General features: G+C 41.3%; 1 protein-coding gene across 8 annotated transcripts in view; it reads left to right on the top strand.

The window, feature by feature from the left end:
• Positions 1-19,180, top strand: part of PPFIBP1 (PPFIA binding protein 1) — a 173,987-nt gene extending 154,807 nt beyond the window's left edge. For 5 of the 8 annotated variants that reach the window (XM_032855182.1, XM_032855184.1, XM_032855183.1 and 2 more), the window contains 16 exons: positions 571-627; positions 1,930-1,990; positions 2,348-2,377; positions 4,319-4,490; positions 4,973-5,005; positions 7,155-7,305; positions 7,592-7,720; positions 9,223-9,373; positions 10,061-10,172; positions 10,320-10,408; positions 14,056-14,178; positions 14,897-15,022; positions 15,605-15,793; positions 17,106-17,285; positions 17,992-18,057; positions 18,344-19,180. In XM_032855182.1, coding sequence (XP_032711073.1) covers positions 571-627; positions 1,930-1,990; positions 2,348-2,377; positions 4,319-4,490; positions 4,973-5,005; positions 7,155-7,305; positions 7,592-7,720; positions 9,223-9,373; positions 10,061-10,172; positions 10,320-10,408; positions 14,056-14,178; positions 14,897-15,022; positions 15,605-15,793; positions 17,106-17,285; positions 17,992-18,057; positions 18,344-18,430 — 1,756 coding nt within the window. In that variant the 3' untranslated portion in view covers positions 18,431-19,180. The remainder of the gene's footprint in view (positions 1-570; positions 628-1,929; positions 1,991-2,347; positions 2,378-4,318; positions 4,491-4,972; positions 5,006-7,154; positions 7,306-7,591; positions 7,721-9,222; positions 9,374-10,060; positions 10,173-10,319; positions 10,409-14,055; positions 14,179-14,896; positions 15,023-15,604; positions 15,794-17,105; positions 17,286-17,991; positions 18,058-18,343) is intronic. The other 3 variants (XM_032855185.1, XM_032855181.1, XM_032855180.1) reach the window with 1 other exon arrangement.
• Position 19,181: the final 1 nt, after the last annotated feature.

Here is a 19,181-nt window from a genome sequence, read left to right as displayed (position 1 = left end):
GAGCATGTTCTCAATTACTTAACCTTATAATGAGACCAAATAAAAGAAAATATAATAGAATATTTTAGGGGCACCTGGGTGGCTCAGTGGGTTAAGCCTCTGCCTTTGGCTCAGGTCATGATCCCAGGGTCCTGGGATCGAGCCCTACATTAGGCTCTCTGCTCGGCAGGGAACCTGCTTCCTCCTCTCTCTCTGCCTGCTTCTCTGCCTACTTGTGATCTCTCTGTCAGATAAATAAATAAAATATTTTTTTAACAAAAGAAAATACAGAATATTTTAAAAGAGAGGGGCAGCTGGGAGTCCTCAGTAAGTTCAGCAGCTGACTCTTGATCTCAGCTCAGGTCTTGATCTCAGGGTTGTGGGTTCAAGCCCCATGCTGGGCATGGAGCCTGTGTTTAAAAAAAAAAAAAAAAAAAAAAAAAACAAAACAAGACTATTTTAAAAGAGAAATAGCTTCCCTAGCACAATTTTTTGTTTTTTTGACAGTTCTGCTTACTTAGAATATATATGGTCTTTTACTTGTGAAGCACACACATTCCATTTTTTTTTTCCTTTTCTTTCTTCTTTTAGTGATGGAAAAATAATCCTCGGTGCTTCTGTTGAAACCCAGCCGTGCGATAGTCTTTCGTAAGTCACGTTCTTGAATGTGGGAAATGTCATTGATACCTGGGAGAGAGGAAGCTTCTGACACACTCACAGTGACCACTGTGAGAAGCAGATGACTGAGGCCTGAATACATTAATGCAGGTGTGGTGGTTGGATGTCAGGGAAGGAGAGGTTGTGAGTTAACAAAGAGATACTTGCTCATTGACCATTATCCGTTATCTCGTGCCAAATGTTTGCACGGCTTTAGCCTTCCTTCATCAGTTTTCATGTGAAGTGCAGTGCTTTGAATTTCAGGTTTGTACTGGCTTGCATTTTGACCCTAGCAGAAAAGAGTCAGAGAGAATGATGTAATGGCTGGAAAGTTTGCAGTAGTTTTTTGCATTCTCCATGTAGTAAACTGGTCCATTATCTATGTTTATCCAAGTTCAAGTCTGAATTAGGAAAATCTATTTCCAGAGCAGTGTTCAAAGATGAGATCTTCTCTTTTCTTGCCATTATATTTTACTTTATTTGGTACTGGACATGTCTAGTAACTTATGTACACATGAGTACATGAGAATTGCCTTTTAAAAGTTTGTGTATCTATGTTATTCTGCTTCTTAGAGCTTTTTTCTCTCTCTAAACTGGTCACCTATTCCTGCCTTCCATTTTTGAAAAGAGCAGCCCTGTACACTTGAATGCTAGTTATGTGAAAGGGAAAAAAATCTCTGGATATTTACAGTGTCACTTTGCCTTTGCAAGGATAGCAAACAAATTACTATGGGCAGCCAGAGGGATTTTTCTTCTATGCCTCGATCAGAACTATAAAATGAACTACTTGGCCAGATTCAGAAAATGGATTCCTTTGTGAATTGAAAAGTAACACTTCTGTCCTTTATTTTAATTACAAGGATTATATGTAAATAGTATGTGAGTATTTTAGAAGTTCCCTGGTATATTAACTAAAATTTAAATAAAAATAAAAAATAAAAAAGTTCCTGGTCTAAATGTATACATAAAAGGATACACCACTGGTCCATGGAAAAATGCTGGTTTATTTTCAAATGTTGACATCACAAGGACAGTCTAAGTGTTTTTCCAGCTATTCTAACATGTGTGGGACATTTAGAGTTATTGGCAGGACAGTTAACCACCTCTGCTTTTTAAGAACTCAATGTTACAATTTTGTAAAGCACATAAGTGACTGCCTGAATCCGGGTTTTCTTTTATGACCAGGATTCAACCCACACACAGTTTTAGTTTCTTTCCAAGATATTTTCCTAAGAAACGGTGGCACCAGAGCCACTTATTATTAATCCTAATTACTATTATTATTATTTTTAGAACTTCAAGTCTGCAAAAGTCCAGCAGCCTGGGCAATCTGAAGAAAGAGTCATCAGACGGGGTTGGTTCTGTGTTGTTTCTCTGTCTGTTACCCTGAGACGCAAATATTTAGGGATCCTCACATTTTCCCATTTTGCAAATAAAACTCTCAAGAAGAGCTTGAGGTTCCTCTAATGTAGATTTATTAGATACCACAGTTAATGGTAAATGTTAAGAAGGATAAATATGAACGATTGAAAGTAGTGTATACAATCAAAACTGAAGACTTTAATTAGCCATTATTGGAAATAAATGGAACTGAGATTGTGTAGCTTAGATGTAGATGTAAGTTTATTTTAATTTCTAGAATTGTATGTAACAGATTGTGAATATATGAAGCCATTCCTGTAAGAATCTAAAATATTGTTGTTTTGAACAGGAAAAGGAGTCTGTTCAGAAGCCTCCAGAGGTAATTTTTATGTCCAGATCACAATTGAAAAATGTTTGTGATGTCTGATACATGTGATTGTTTAAATGTCTCCAAAAAACCCAAACTCAGAACCTCCAAAACATGTTATATGAAAGAAGCCAGACATGAAAGATCAGATAGTACACGATTCCATTTATGTGAAGTATGCAGAATAGATAAATCCATAGAGACAGAACACAGCTTGGCGGTTGCCAGAGATGGAGAGGGGGGAATGGAGAGAAACTGCTTCCTAGGTAAGGGGTTTTATTTAGAATGATGGAAATGTTTGGGAGCTAGGTGGAGGTGGCAGTTGCATAACACCGTGAGTTTACTAAATGTCCCCGAATTGTTCAATTTAGGATAGTTACTTTTTATGTTTCAGCTCAATAAACTGTTGGTGGGGGACAAAAGCCAGACAAACAAAACCCCAGACTCTCAATCAGGCTATTGATGTTCTTAATGATCATATTTGGGCTTCCTATGACCTCACAAAAAGTCCTTAGGTCACCTGCCTGAGAACAGCTGTTTATTTAATATAACCACTGTGTATACAGCAAACATTTTGGTGTTCTGTTTTTTTGTCTTTTTTTTTTTTTTTCTTTTTTAAAGACCTCATCAACAAGGGCTCTGGTTCTTCTTTCCTCTAATTTTCAATCATTAACTCTGTAAAGGCTACATTCTGGTAGACAGGCCACTTCCAGATGCACTCCCTTGACTGTTGGCTCTGAATGCCTTGAGTTGTAATGTAGGTGTCCCTGATAAGGCACAGACTGTGCACACAGCTGTAATTACAGGCATCCTTTGTCCTTTTTTTGTCTTGCCAATTCAGTAAATGATTAAATGATTTTGACATCTGTGGTGAGACATAGGTAATGGTTGCACTAAACTGTGGCATCTATAAACTTGTAGTTACAATGAGCAATAAATTTGGAGGATAAAATAACCACCTTCAAAGCTTGTGTCCCCTCTCCCCTTTCTCCACCTCTGCAAAAACAGAAACAGAGGGCAGGAGATGTTAGAGGAATGAGAGCATGCAAATCAAAGCATCTTTGGATCCTACTAAAACAATATAATAGATCATGTTACTGTAACTGCTAATTCAAATAACGAGAAAGCTAAAAAATCAACAGTACTTAGAAGTATAACTTAATTACAGTTAAGGTTTGCGATAAAGACCTTGACATGTTAGAGACAGCCAAAGAGTCTTCTGAATCGATGAAGAAAAATTTAATTACAACAAGTTTAGTTTTGGTGTTAAGTGTATCTGAGCATGTCGTAGTGTTTGAAAATTGGTGATCCGTGTCAGGTAACTTGCAGGCAAGATAATGAATATGTCTCAGAACACCCTTTCAAAAACAAAATGTTTAATGGTCACTGGTTGTGTCCTCATTTGACTAGTAATTCCTTGAGAAGAATATTTTAAATAACTGGAGTAGAATCGCTTTCTGCTGCTGGTGTAGAAGCTTGGGGATAACGCCTACTTTGCACAGTGATTATATTACTCTGGGCTTCTGATGCAGTTACGGTACAAAGACTGCGAACAGCATTGTAGCCTAGTCTGTGTCGTAACCATTTGAAAAATAGGAAGCCTGCCAGTATTCTGGTTATGCAGTACCTTATTTCCATGTCATCTGGGGGAATGAGGCAAATAAAATTAAAATAAAGCTTGAGAATTTCTATATCCTAAATATTTTACATCCGAAGCATGCAGGTTATAGGTCAGTGACGAACATATTTTTGTTGCTGCTCTTGCTTCCTAAGTAGCTTTCAGAACTGACTTTCTAAATTGTAATATGGTGCTTGGTGTTCATAATCAACTTGTCAGTTCCATGATTCTTTTAAATAAAATCACATGTGTAACAGATCAGGTGTTGTGCCCAGCGTGTACTCCTAATTGTGCACAGCCATGCCGTGTTCCATTTATTATTACTTGTCTTTTAGGATAAAGCTCCGGTAGAAAGCAGCCCCTTCAGGAGCCTCCCTCCGAAAGCTCCGGGGCATGACGCATCTGTGGACGACAACCCTTTTGGCACTCGGAAAGCCAGATCGTCCTTTGGGCGTGGCTTTTTTAAAATAAAAAGTAACAAGAGGACAGCAAGTGCACCAAACTTGGGTGCGTATGGCCAGCGTGCCTTTGCTTTAATTCACTCAGAACGAGGACAAGGTCAATCTCCTCCCTTCCCTGGTTCATCGATCTGTGCGTTTCTCTTTCTCAGAAATGAAGGTGAATGAGCTGGGGGAAAAGTTTGCAAGAAACTGCCCCCATGGGTTTAATTTGGTGGTAAAGATAGCTCTATGCAGGCTGTCACCCTGCTCTCCTTGTTGGAGCATAAATGTAGAGGAAAGACCAAAACCCTTGACATTCTCTGACTTCATTGTAAACAGCTTCTCATCTGTTTCGAAAGTGGACCAATTAACCCCATATTGTTCCTGCTAATGGAATCTGCGATGTTGGAAGCACAGCGCGGTGCTTGCCTTTCCTCCCCCTGTGTGTATTTTGTGAGTAGGACTTTGAGCTGTGTTTCATTTTGTCATTCTCCTGTGTTCTCTCCATTGGGCTGCGTGTGATTGTGTGCGTTGTTGGGATATCTGAAGATCGTAAACGAAGTGCCAGTGCACCCACCCTAGGTATCGTACCCCTGCATGCCAGCCTTCGCCAGTGCTGTCCTCCAGGCTGAGCTAATCCTTGCTCTTGGCATCTGCAATCTCTAGAAAGCAAGCTGGCAGTGATCAGAAAATGTTGTCCTCGACTCCAGAGAGTTCCTTCCGCCTGCTGCTAAAGTGGACTCTCTGGAGAGCCTTTGCTTCCCAACCTACGTGCTGTTTTAACCCCTGCTAATGACACCTTGGGAGGAGCTCTGGGAGGACCCAGAAGCGCACGGCACCCTCAGAGTCCAGGGCAGGACTCTCCTGCCTCGTACCTTCCAGCTTTCTCACCCTTCCAGTGCATCCTGTCTCACACTAACTCCCAGGTCCTGGCAGTCCCTTCTCCATGTCTCCATTATCCCCAGAGAGCAATGTTTTCAGCCAAATCGAGAAGTCTGTAGAAGACATTGCAAATGATTGCTTTAGACTGACTTTTCTTAAGGGAACGTTCTTCTGACATTTATTGCTTTGAAGATGGAGGTGGCATTTAGTGACACTGGAGGAAGCTTTCTGGGATATCCAAGGAGCCTCCCCCAAAGTGATTTTAGGAGAGGGGAAACTCTGTTTTCCTTTTTAAAAGGGTGGGGCATGGGAGGGAGGAAACATCTCAAAACAAAACATGAAAACAGGATGCTTTTAGAATGAGGGTGAGTTAGGCAACATTTTCTGGTACACCCATACCCATGATGGCTTTGGGGTTTGGATGGAAAAGTTCCTTTGGATTTTCCCTGAGATACCCATACACCAACTCATGTGGGTCAACACAGGTGATTTCTCTCCCTTTGCGGTCTTACATTTCTAGAAGACACATGGGATAAATAAAATCCAGACAACATTTTCAAATGTTTTTGCATCTTTCTTAGAAGAAATACATTGTTAATGCTAAGAGCCCAGTGCTGCTTATTATAACCTATAATCACAGCTGTGCTTCGTAGAGAAGTCAACCTCTGCGACTTTTATATCTTGCTGAAACACCATTTCTGTGATTTTTGTACAACTTTTTCTTTCCCAAAAATGTGTAGTCTCACACTGAGGAAACAGTACCGCTTGTGTTTGTTAGTGGGGGATCATGCCTTAAGGGACAGGTAAAAGAATTAAGAAATAGAGAATGCTGGGAGATCTGGGCGTAGCAAATTTGGATGTTACTCTTCAAGGCAGAATCAACAGATACTGATTTTATATCAAAAGAAAAATTTGTGCATATCCAGTACATTCTTTTCTCAGTAGGACATAGCAAGTTATAAATAGGAATAACTCTCTTGAAAAAAAAATTGCCAGCGCTTGGTGACTAGGATATGATGTAAGTGCCAAAGGAGAGGAGGGAGTGAAAAGAAAATGCCAAAGAGTGTGAACGGGAGTAACAGGAAGAATATTAATTAGTATCAAGGGAATATTAAATAAGAAAATCTAAGAGAATTCTTCTGAGAATTGGATGGATTTGTTGAGTCTAAGATGTTCCTGGCACAGCAAATTGGGAATATCCATAAACATTCAGATCCTGAGTCTGGGGAGAGAGATTAGGACCAGAGATTGTGATACCAGCTGCTTATGAATGAGAGAAGCCATCATTTAGTGCCGGGCATGGAGTGGGTGAACTTGTTCAGAGATCCTGCTGGCAGGAGCCTAGAACAGAATCTCAGAGTGGAAGAAGAAGAGAAAACAGGTCCTATAGCAGAGAAGAAATGATCAGATGACAGATCTGGGAGATCGTCCTAACAAGATGAAGGAGATGATGATTTTGAAGAATGTGGGAAGAATGTCAACAGTACCAAGTGCTACGGAAAAAACGAGATTAATTTCATTATGTACTCAGATCACTTAAAGAAAGAATGTGGCAATCCTATCCCACCTTTGAACTTCAAAGAGGTAGTAATTTGTGAGTTAATGAATTTAGGCATGATATCATACATGATATTATACACATCGTTCACTGATACACAGCAGACTGTAGAGCAGGACATACATTTGTGTTCCATCTGTAATATTTGTAGGGTGCTCTTTGTAAATTACTGCTTTACAGACCAACAGAAGAAGAATTTGTTAACAGTTGCTAAAGTCAGAAGGGTAGCATCTAGTCATGTTCATTCCATACTTTAAAACTCACCAAGTATGTATTCTGTTCTTGGAATAGCTGAAACAGAGAAGGAGACAGCTGAGCACCTAGATCTGGCTGGTGTATCTTCCCAGTCGAAAGATTCGCAGGGAGGCAGTCCCTTCCAGATATCTCCACCATCGCCGGATTCCAAAAAGAAATCCAGAGGTATCATGAAACTCTTTGGAAAGTAAGTAACACAGCAGACATATGGAGGGGGCTTTGTGTTGTGTGTTGCTCGAATGTAGGAATAAATGGAAGATTGCCTAGAAACAAGTATGCAGTTGTAAGGCTTTGCTGTTCCTTTTATGGAAGGAAGATTGTGATCTGGGATTCGCTTACTCACTGGGTCTCAGTTAAAGTGTAAATCCAGACGTCTCTTCTGACCATTCATAAGCAATGTTCTTTTTAATTTTAAAGTCCTAAGGTCTCCTCAGGTTTCTACAAGGCAATGTGATGTTGTTTCTTCTGTTCAGACTTAGAAGAAGTCAGTCAACTACATTCAACCCAGACGACATGTCTGAGCCTGAATTTAAAAGAGGAGGGACAAGGGCAACTGCAGGGCCACGACTGGGTTGGTCTCGAGATTTGGGACAATCTAACAGGTGAGAAAAACTGAACGAATGGACTTTGACATCTCTACCCACATGTCCAGGCTGTGAGCACTTGCAGTGTTAGGATTGTCCCTGGGCTGAGCAGTAGAATCTGTTGCTTACCCTTTTGCCTGGCAGAAGGGTCCGTCATCTTTAGAGCAGTGCAGGTTGGCAGTGGTTGGTGAAAATCATGCAGAAGATGAGGGCTGCGTGAGCCAGGGGAGGAATAGAAGCTTAAAGTGTCAGCAACATCTGTGCAAGAATGATTCTTTGACTTCAGTCTGACTGAGAAAATAGTTACTCCAAGTACTCTAAAGCATAGCTCTAGAGAGATGGGCTAACATAGTGGTTAAGAGTAGGTTCTAGAGACAGACTGCTTGGATCTGATTGCTGGCTTTGCTGCTTCCTGTAACCTGGGTGACCTTTGAGCAACTACATCCATGCTCTGCGCCGCCGTTTCCCATGGTATGAATTAGTCTAATCGTGAAGATTAAATGAGTTAATATGTGTTGAGTATCTGGTAAATAGTAACTGTTCGATGAACATTATTGACTAATGGATTCTGTGAAAGCACCTACATAAATTCATAAGACACAAATTCTAACAGAATTCCTGAATTTATCAGGACTGTGTAATGCTTTATCTGTTAAGACTCTAGGAACTTTTCCTACATCCTTACCACAATTGAGGGCTGTTTTGAAATTACTGTACTGACCTACTCAGCATGAGAAGGGTGGCAAACATCTAGCACAAATCATTGACACTAAATCTTTGGAACATGGTCCCTCCTACCCTCGCAGAAGACTGGGCACAGGTTTCAACAAGGAGGAAACCCTGGCTTTCTCCAAACACATGAAGGTCTCATTTGCCGTGTGTTTTCTTTATACACAGCAGAGGATCTCCTTGTGCTGTTTTAAAAAAAAAAAAAAATTAAAAAAAAAAGTCTTGTTTATCTACATTTTTTTCCCCAAAAAGGAACATGATTTCCTTTTCTACTCAGACATGATTTACATGTCAGAGTTGAAAATTTGACACAGAAATTGCTGTGATTACATTTCCCTGTACTCTGTGATGGCGTGTTGCGCTCTCCTCACTGATAACCATTTGGAGAGAAACCATAATTCTGCTACAGTTAGTTCAAGTTAGACTTGATTTCTCTCCATCTAACCTAGTGTTTTCTGTTTGGAGATTCAGTCTTCAAACCGTGTTGATTGAAGCTAGTACAGTGACTTGACTTGTTGGTTCAACTTGCTTTTCTTCCATACGATATCTTAGTTACTCAATCATATTGAATCTTCTGTGGTTTCATTTGAAATGAAAGCTGTGGTCCTGTTGAGGTAATTTTCAATGCCAGTACCACCTCCCCCAAACATGGACTGAAAAGTCAGCTTTTCACTGTCAAATAGGGCATTACTAGGGAATTTCTACATTAATTCAGTATACGTTGGTCAATCTCGAGAAGCCACAGGGCTGACTTGGAATTGTTCTTCATACAGTTGTTCGTTTTCTTATAGTGACTTGGATATGCCATTTGCCAAATGGACCAAGGAGCAGGTTTGCAATTGGCTTGTGGAACAGGGCTTGGGGTCCTACCTGAATTCGGGCAAGCACTGGATTGCATCTGGCCAAACACTTCTGCAGGCTTCTCAGCAAGATCTGGAGAAGGTGACTGCTTCTCTGTTTTGTTTAGACAATGGCTACTGAGAAAGAGAATAAAATGTAGAATTGTTTTATACTCCAGAAAGGGGAGTGGGGGGAGCTAATCAGTACTCTTGAAAAACTTTGTGTTTTCTACTTCACACTTTTTTTTTTCTAATTTAATCACATGGATTTAACAAGAAGGACCTGATCTTAATGATTCCTTATGAAACATGTAAGCCACTGGGCATTTTTAATGAGAAATAATTGTATAGACATAATAATAAACCTTAAGCTCGTATTTCTCAGAATCTTTGTGAGGCTTTAGCATTGGCCCAACTTCTCAGTGTAAAGTATGCAATTCAGCTTTACTTTGCAAAAAGGAAAAGGAAAGAGCCCTACATCTTACGTCAAATTATTTAACATGTTTCCTAATTGTTTAACCTTTTGTACAAAAAGAGTAGAATTCCAGTCTTGCCGAGGAAGGAGCCTACTAGGGAATGGAGCATCCCGCTAAACTAGTTGCTGTGGTCTTGGCTTTTTAGGGGCCTTTTGTTCAGCAACATTTCACCAGCCCGACTTGGTATGCTGACTGAACGGGATTGTCGGGTCTTTAACACTGGCTTCGTTTGGGGGGAACTGGCATCTTTTGCCAGTGGCATCTAGCCCATAGTGACAGAATGGTAAAACCAGTGTTTCTGCTTATTATTTCAGGAACTTGGGATTAAGCATTCACTTCATCGAAAGAAGCTCCAGCTGGCACTGCAAGCCCTGGGGTCCGAAGAAGAAACCAACCATGGAAAGCTGGATTTCAACTGGGTCACTAGTAAGAGGTTTTAAATTCACTCATTCATGAATGAGTAAATGAATGAATGACTGACTGAATGAATAAATGAATGAAGCTGCTTTTTCTTTTGAATCACAAGTACAGGTGTTGCATGGCTTACTAACAACACTGATTTCTCTCCTGTAGGGTGGTTGGATGACATTGGTCTCCCCCAGTACAAGACCCAGTTTGACGAAGGTCGGGTAGATGGTCGAATGCTCCATTACATGACTGTTGTAAGTGATTGGCTCCTGGGAGTTGGGGAAGGGGAGTGTCAAATTGCTTTTCTCTGGAAAGACACAGAAATAGTGAGCAAAATACATTGTTTTCACAATGATTCCACCAGAGTTTCAGGGTGTTGCCTTAACTTAAGAAGAGCCAGAAGAGTTTCTATTAAGTTGAAGTCAGAGGATTTGGTGATTGCAGTACCGTTGGGAAATTTAAAACTTTGATTTAAGCTGTGTGAAGACTAATCTAAACTCAGCTCTCCAGGAAGATGGTTTTATGTATATTCAACAATGTAGACACTGAAGTGCACACTTTGAAGGAGTAAATTTTCGCATAATTTCATATGCGAATTATATGTCATAAAGATGCTTTGTTTTATTTTAGATTTTATTCATTTATTTGAGAGAGAGTGAGATAGAGCACGATCAGGGAGAGGGTCAGAGAGAGGAGGAGACTCTCACTAAGAAGGGAGCCTGATGTGAGATGGTCCCGGGACTCTGGGATCATGACCTGAGCCGAAGGCGGCCACTTAACTGACTGAGCCACCGAGGCGCCCCTCTCCTAAAGATGTTTAAAAAATAGAGTGTAGAGTGTCGAAGCCCTGGGAGTTTCTGAGTTACACCTTCCTATATGCAGTGACTGCTCAGAAGAGACCACCCTTTTGACCTGACATCTAGAGACTCGTCTCCTCTCCTCCCTTCTGCTTTGGAGAATATTACCCAAAACCTGCCTCCTTTCTCTCTTTAGCCCCGTTCCACTAGGGGAGGAATCGCAGAGGCAAGAAGTAGGGTGAGGTGGACTCTCTCTGATTCCTGCATTACTGTTTCGTATTTTTATCCTTCCATCTAAGAGGTAGAAGGACTTTATAACAGTGGGAGAGATGGTTTCCAGGAGAACTTGTTCTAGATTCCACAGTCCTGTTAGTGCACTGCTGCTTTAGATTCTTTTCTTTAAAAGGCCTTTTGTGAGCTGTGCTCTGGAACCAACTCCCAGAAGTATCTTCTTTAAGTTTGTTGAAAATTCGGGGCACCTGGGTGGCTCAGTGGGTTAAAGCCTCTGCCTTCAGCCCAGGCCATGATCTCCGGGTCCTGGGATTGAGCCCTGCATCGGGCTTTCTGCTTGGCGGGGAGCCTTCTTCCTCCTCTCTCTCTCTGCCTGCCTCCCTGCCTACTTGTGATCTCTGTCTGTCAAATAAATAAATAAAATCTTTAAAAAAATTTCGTTGAAAATTTCAAACAGCTAATTTTTCAATGTCAAAGAATTGTGGGGTTCCTTTAATAGGATTCGTTTTCTTCTCTGTCATTGAACCAAAGTCCGTACCTTGGTGGGCACATGGCGTAAACCTGCTTGTAATAATACGAGCATGTGGCACATTGCATGTATACTGTGTGCCAGACACTCTTTCAAGCTCCGTACTCCTATGAATACTCCAGTTTCAGCAAGCCTTGAGGTGACTTTCTTGTTATCCCCCAGTGTTTAGATGAGGGAATGAGAAACTTGAGAAACGGGGTAGCTCAACCAAGTTTCCACAGCCAGAAAGTAGTCGAAAGTCACAGGGTGTTTGAACCTAAGATGTTTCCAGATTCCTCCTCTTAATAGCTCAGCCTGGAACAAATTCAGTAAATACTTGCCTGCCTGTCTAGGTACGTATGCTTCTGCAGGAACGTGAGCAGATTCAGGCTTAAAACCACAAGAAATGTGCATATAAATTTTGTGACTATAAAAGAGTAAATCATCTTAGAAAATTTGGCCCCAGAAGTTCTGAGTCACAAAAATACCTACTTGAACACGGTATCCTGGGCTGGATCCTGGAATAGAGAAAGGACCTAGTGGAAAAACTAGTGAAATCTGAGTAAAGTCTGTAGTTTTAATTACCATTTTTTGTTTATGTTAATTCCTCAGTTTTGATGACTATATCATGGTTATAGAAGGTGTTAACTATTAGGGGAAGCTGAGTGAAGGATATATGGAACTATTATCTCTCTTTGGCAGCTCTTTGGTAAATTAAAATTACCTAAAAGATTTTTTTAGGGGCACCTGGGTGGCTCAGTGGGTTAAGCCCCTGCCTTCGGTTCAGGTCATGATCTCAGGGTCCTGGGATCGAGTCCCGTATCGGCCTCTCTCCTTGGCAGGGAGCCTGCTTCTCCCTCTCTCTCTGTGCCTGCCTCTCTCCTACTTGTGATCTCTTTCTCTGTCAAATAAATAAATAAAATCTTTAAAAAAAAAAAAAAAAAAAGACGGCGCCTGGGTGGCTCAGTGGGCTAAGCCTCTGCCTTCGGCTCAGGTCATGATCTCAGGGTCCTAGGATTGAGTCCCGCATTGGGCTCTCTGCTTGGCGGGGAGCCTGCTTCCTCCTCTCTCTCTCTCTCTCTCTCTGCCTGACTCTCTGCCTACTTGTGATCTCGCTCTGTCAAATAAATAAATAAAAACCTTAAAAAAATCTAAAAAAAGTATCTGTTTTGATTTAAAAGAAAACAGCCCCTGCTTTTAAAAAAAAATCTTTCAAGCTAAAATAATTTGCATTGTATTTACATTGTAATCATTAAGTATTTAGATTTTTTTTTAATCTGAAAAACTTTAATTGAAACTGACCCACGTGGAAATGTTTTGAATGGGTGTCTCAAACTTAGATTAAAATGTGTTGAATGCCTTCCAACTTACTATAAGGAAGTGCCTATAAGAAATTGATCCAGAAAAAAATTCAGGAAATAATTTTGCTCAGTAGCTTTAAGAATTTAAGCTGATTGTCCAATATTTTTATTTAAAAACTATTTCTACAATAGATTATCACCCCCCCCCCCCGCCCCCACCAACTAATGTGTTTATCAGTAAGGTGTGTCTAAAATGGGTATTTTTCTTGTTTTATTTTCTGGGTGTGTTTGGAAATAGATTGGTGCTTATCTTGACACTGCCCTCCACATCACCTTCTGAAATAATTTGTTTTGGTGTGTTTGGTATGTTTGAAACGTTCCCAATAACCACAGACTGAGGAAAGTTACACCTGGAAGGAATTGATGGTGATACATGTTGCTACTAATAACTTCTTCATGTCTCCTTTCTCTTGAACTCTCACCAAAACCTTCGCAGCGATCAACACAATTTTCGCAAAATTATTCACAGTCTCTGCCAGATAGAGCATAATAATCAAGAACTAGAGATTCCTTGAGGCTTGGGGAATACTGTAACAGAGATACTTTTCTGATTTTCCCCCAAATGGTGATGTGCCTTAGTTCAGCAAACCCAGCTCTGCTGTCCTCACTGAACATCATGTGCTCTTAGCTCTTTGCTTTATCACACCAAATCAAAGTGTGACCCAGCCGATTCCTTTCAAACTGTGTTCTACAGAGCTATGGGGTCTCAATCCTGTTTCAAAGTGTCTGGAAGAGAAACAGGTGAAACTTGGCTTCTGTTGATACAACATTAATTTTGTTGTTGTTGTTTTTAATTTGGGGTCCTGGAGAGGATTTTGTTGGGAACAGGAAAAAAATGTTCTGTCACCAAATAAAGGGTTTGAAAATACAAGCGCTCGAGGCCTGTTGGTAGAGGGGTTTCCTAGTTTCAATTGTGTTTTCTGAAATTTCCCTGAGAAGGTCCTTCTGCTCTAGGCCAGCTCAGTGACCTCCTCTTTTTGTTCTTTTTTTTTTTTTTTTTTCAGGATGACTTACTGTCTTTGAAGGTCGTGAGTGTGCTACACCATCTCAGTATCAAAAGGGCTATCCAGGTCCTGAGGATCAATAACTTTGAACCTAACTGTCTGCGGAGGCGGCCGTCTGACGAGGTAGCACCTGAGGTTGAGATTCCCGCTGCATGCGCTCCCCGTGCACTGGACAACTGTGCGGGCAAAACAGACACACACGTCTTCATGGGGCCGGCAGGGAAGGCTTCTGTCATCCTCAGAGCCTCAAGTCCAGCCTCATTACTTTCTCGGGTCTTATTTTCCTATATCCCCCCCATTGTGATAGCTCTATCTGTGATTGTGTTTTAATTTCCCTCCCTCCTTTTCTCGGGTGTCTTTTATTTTCTGGTCTTCTTAAGCCACAGAGTTAAATATCACTCTAGAGACTTGCTTTCCTAAAGCACTGCTTCATGAGTTTGTGAAAAAAGCTTGGAACACTGGCACAGATGCCTCAAAACAAAATTGAGCTTAGCAGACCCCTTTTCACCTTTTCTGTAAACACTTAGCGGGATGTCGAGTGAATTGTGCTCTAGAAGGCAGACTTTGTAGAAGGTGCAGTTTGAGTGTTTGGGATCCCACAGTCAATAGGCTGAAGCTCCTTTTATTTTGTTTTATTTTACTTTTTTCACAAAAAATAAAATGTTCCAGATTTCATTGTTTTATGTATCACACCCAGGGCTCCGTGCAATCCGTGCCCTCCTTAATACCCACCGCCAGGCTCACCCAACCCCCCCCCCCCCCCCCCCCAAAACCCTCCGTTTGTTTCTCAGAGCCACAGTCTCTCATGGCTGAAGCTCCTGGGGGTTGTTTGTTCTCACAGAATAGCGTCACCCCGTCCGAAGTTCAGCAGTGGACCAATCACCGGGTGATGGAGTGGCTGCGCTCCGTGGACTTGGCAGAATATGCCCCCAACCTCAGAGGCAGTGGTGTCCATGGTGGGCTCATGGTAAAACTCTCTTTTAATTGAAAAACTGACTTCTTCTCATTTTGTTTCCATCAGTCGAATGAGGTAGGACGTTATCAGTTTGCTTGTCATAATCCTAGCATCATCAAACTGAACCCTCCTGTAACCATTTCTAGGGAGTCTTTTTACTTTCCGAGTATTTTCCCCCATATTTTTATTTGTATCATGTAGGGCTAGATCAGATTTCAATCCATTTCTTATTCATTGTCTCTTATCTTATGTGACATCTGGCCACTGGTTCTCATGGGATCCTGTTTTGAAACACCTGCCACATCCAGATTCTATTTCTGCACAGTGATATAAGGAGTTGCCTTCCAAAGGCTCCACTTCGGGGAGCTACAAGCCCTAACTTTGGAATGCATGGATGTCGGGAACGGCTCTACTTCTCACTAGCTTAGGCAAAATAAAGATATATAGCTTGAAGATCGAAGTCCACGCTCTGTCTCTCTGGGCTGTTGCGGGATCATTGGTGACGACTAAATGAAGGAGCTTTGCCAATTACAAAGCGCAGGGCAGACGTGTATGATACACAGTGCCTTAAACGACTGTAATTTTTTTTTATAGGTTCTAGAACCTCGTTTTAATGTAGAAACAATGGCTCAGTTATTGAACATCCCACCAAGTAAGACCCTCTTGCGAAGACATTTGGCCACTCATTTCAACCTTCTGATCGGGGCCGAGGCCCAGCACCAAAAGCGTGATGCCATGGAGTTGCCAGATTATGTACTCCTGACAGCCACGGCCAAAGTGAAGGTTGGTTCAGGCTTCTGTCTTCTAATAACTGGTTAAAGCAAAAACTAAAGCTGGGGCTTAGTTTTGACCCGACTGTCCCATTTTCTGGAGTTTACTGAGTCTTGTGGATGGGTTAATGGTCTGTGCATCTTTAAGAGTAATTAAGAAAATGCATCTTTGCAAGTGTCTTTCTGGGGGAACCTTTGCTCACATTGTTTATTCTATTAAGAGTTAACAGTGATGAAGAGGATGACGTTGGCGTATAGTCAATGTATTGCCAATGCAGAGTCCATGACTTGGGCTCAAACATTGATTGCAGTTGTTTTATGGATAAATCCAGCAGAAGAGGAAGATTTCTCACACAGATTCAACTTGTCTGGCTTGCAATAAACCAGTCTTGCAAGTTAGAAAAAGATACTTAAGAAATGATTCAAGGTAGACCAACAGAGAATGGCTGTTTCCAGGTATACCCGGATTCATGGGTCATACCAAATTCAGATTACATTTTCTTCTTTTCAATCATTTCTCTGAGAACTCTTCTGAGTCTCTTATCTCAGCCAACTTAATGTGGAGATAGGGTTTATCAGCTGTTCTGCAAATTTGTATCAAGTTCTTTATATACATAGATATTTCTTTCTCTCTCTCTCTCTCTTTTACCTCCTCTACCTGCCTGACACTTTCTCATTAGCTCCCTTTCTCTCTTAAAAGATCTGCCAGATTTGAAACTTCTGAAAGACTCTGTTCTATTTAAATTCTCAACATCAGCCTGATCACCATCTGCTGAACAGATAGTCACAGGGACTATGCAGTGACTAAGATGGAGTTTCTCTTCCAAGTATCATTAGAAATTCTCTCTCCAAACAAGCGAGGATTCCTTTAGCAACCTCAGTTCTGTTGTGGAAGCATAGTGGGCATACAGGATAATCATAGCTTCCCCCGAAAAGAAAACACAGTTAGGACCATTCTCTTTTCCTGATCTGAGATGGGAAAACCTTGCAAAACTGGATTCATCCCTGAGAAATATCATTGCATTAAGTCCTGTTTAATCAAAACTAAGGCTCTTGGCATTTTTTTGCTTATCACAGTGACTGCACAGCTAATTGGGGTGAATAAGGAGAACAAGCTTAATCTTCTGAGATTCATAGTCTGGATCATTTATTATATTTGGGCACATCTATCATACACACACAGGGTGCTTTTATTTTTGTCACACCAATTTAATCATCCAGTTGCTTTTCTCTATAAATGGAGTGAATAAGTGAATCATGCATATTCTCAATCCTCTGCCATATGAGTTTTATTAAATCCCTGGATGTTTGCTTTTCTTTTAAAGCCAAGGAAACTTACCTTCAGCAATTTTGGGAATCTGAGAAAGAAGAGACAGGAAGATGGGGAAGAATATGTTTGTCCAATGGAACTGGGACATACATCAGGAAGTACCTCTAAGAAGGGATTTAAACCTGGATTGGACATGCGCCTGTATGACGAAGATGATTTGGACCGGTTGGAGCAGGTAAAGGCAATAGGACATGCCTGTTTTCTTTCAAGTTCCTCCAGCCGTGAAACACTAAATGGAAACTTGCTGCACTGTGTCTACTGATCAGTTTTTTCTCTAATATCTGAAAATAAAGATAATAAGAAAGTAGTCAATAGCTTCCCGGTTGCTTGCTATGTCCCAGGCACTATCCTCAGCACTTAACATGTATCAGCTTTCACGGTGACAGTAAAACATACAGAGCCTTGTCATCCTCAGTGTAGGGGGAAGGACACCGAGTCACAGAGAGGCTGAGTAATTCTTAACTGAGATAGAAGAGCGGCTCGAAGACCTGGGCTTGCAAGCTGCCAGGCTGGGCTGTTTACTGATGTTATACTGTCTCTGGGTTATGGAAATCTGTGTATTAAGTCAAGTGGAAATACACAGCTCATGTAGTCTTTTCAATGCGAAGTCCTGGATTTGAGTATTGCCCCCTAGTCACCAATCCTTTGATGTCGTTGTCAATATCAGAGCATTAGGCTAGATGTGCCTGTAAAGGGTCGTTTGGGCTCATTCTTAGCCTCTGGTTGCTCTAATGAAAGGAGGTATCCTCAGAAGTGTTCTGTTGCTCCCAGCCTGTTTTGTATCACTTGCATTATTTCTTCTTTGACTTCTGCTCATTTTGCTGTCCTTTCTTTGAAATGATGCAACCGAGTAGGTCACGTGATGGGTGTGTTCTTTACAGATGGAGGATTCAGAAGGTACGGTGAGACAGATAGGGGCGTTCTCCGAAGGCATCAACAATCTAACAGTAAGTCTGTAAAACGAAGTTAAAATGTTATTCTAAAGGGGCACCTGGCTGGCTCCGTTGGTGGAGCGTGCGATTCTTGATCCCTGGGGTTGTGACTTCGAGCCCCACGTTGGGGGTAGAGATTACTTAAAAATAAAATCTTTAAAAATGAGAAGAAGTTTAAAGAAAAAATGTTATTCTAAAAAGATGTTTAAAATAACCCCAAAGGACTGCATGTTTTAGTGGAATGTGTGTCGTGCTGAGCTCCTGGCTTCCTGTTTCATGACCCCGTCTCCTTGTTTTCCAGCACATGTTAAAGGAGGATGACATGTTTCGGGATTTTGCCGCCCGTTCCCCCAGTGCCAGCATCACTGACGAGGACTCCAATGTTTAATCTGAGCACTTGGACGAGCATGAGGAGCCCCTCGGCTTTCCTCCACCTGATTTCTCAAACAACTCAAAGAATCTAGAACAAGCAGCAGATTATACACGATTGATCATTCCACCTTCTCAGAAGTGGACACGGAGGGCTGGGTTGCGGGGGGGGCAGCGTGTGCCTATTCCGAAGACACCATGAAAAATGAGACACTGGTGAATGAGAGTGTAGTGGTCTGTCCTCTATTTAATGTAAAAATCTGTGATATATTATATTTAAAGTGTTGCATTTAATATGAGTGTTTTACTGTAGCGTTTCACGTTCCCATTCAACAGTACACGGGATTTGGGGATCAGGAAGCAGTGCGTGGATGATCTCATCACGTCTGTGTGGCAGCACTGTAGCTGTCAGCGCAGGACATTACATGCTTTCAAAATCCGTATGTGGAATTTCCTCAAGTGTTCCGCGTGCCCGCTAAATGCCAGCGGCCACCTCCACTTGCCTCTTCTTGTCCTATTTTATATATTTTTCTAAATACGTGTATATATTTAGTACATAGAAAACAGAACTTTTATTTTGTGACATAGGGGAGATGATGAAAAGCGAATACAGTGCTCCAAACGGTCATATACCAGCTGGTCCTCGAAAGGTTGGGATGATCTCTCCTTCCCCACAACTAAATTTTAATGATATTAAAAATGATGTTAATATTGATCATCCCAACTAAATTAGGATATATGAAATACCCCTTCTCTGATGACACATCACC

The sequence above is a fragment of the Lontra canadensis genome, unplaced genomic scaffold, assembly GCF_010015895.1.
Source record: "Lontra canadensis isolate GAN:19392208 unplaced genomic scaffold, GSC_riverotter_1.0 scaffold9, whole genome shotgun sequence".
Taxonomy (NCBI): Eukaryota; Metazoa; Chordata; class Mammalia; order Carnivora; family Mustelidae; genus Lontra; species Lontra canadensis.
The sequence above is the reverse complement of the archived record's forward strand: the minus strand, read 5'-3'. Positions and strand labels throughout refer to the sequence as shown.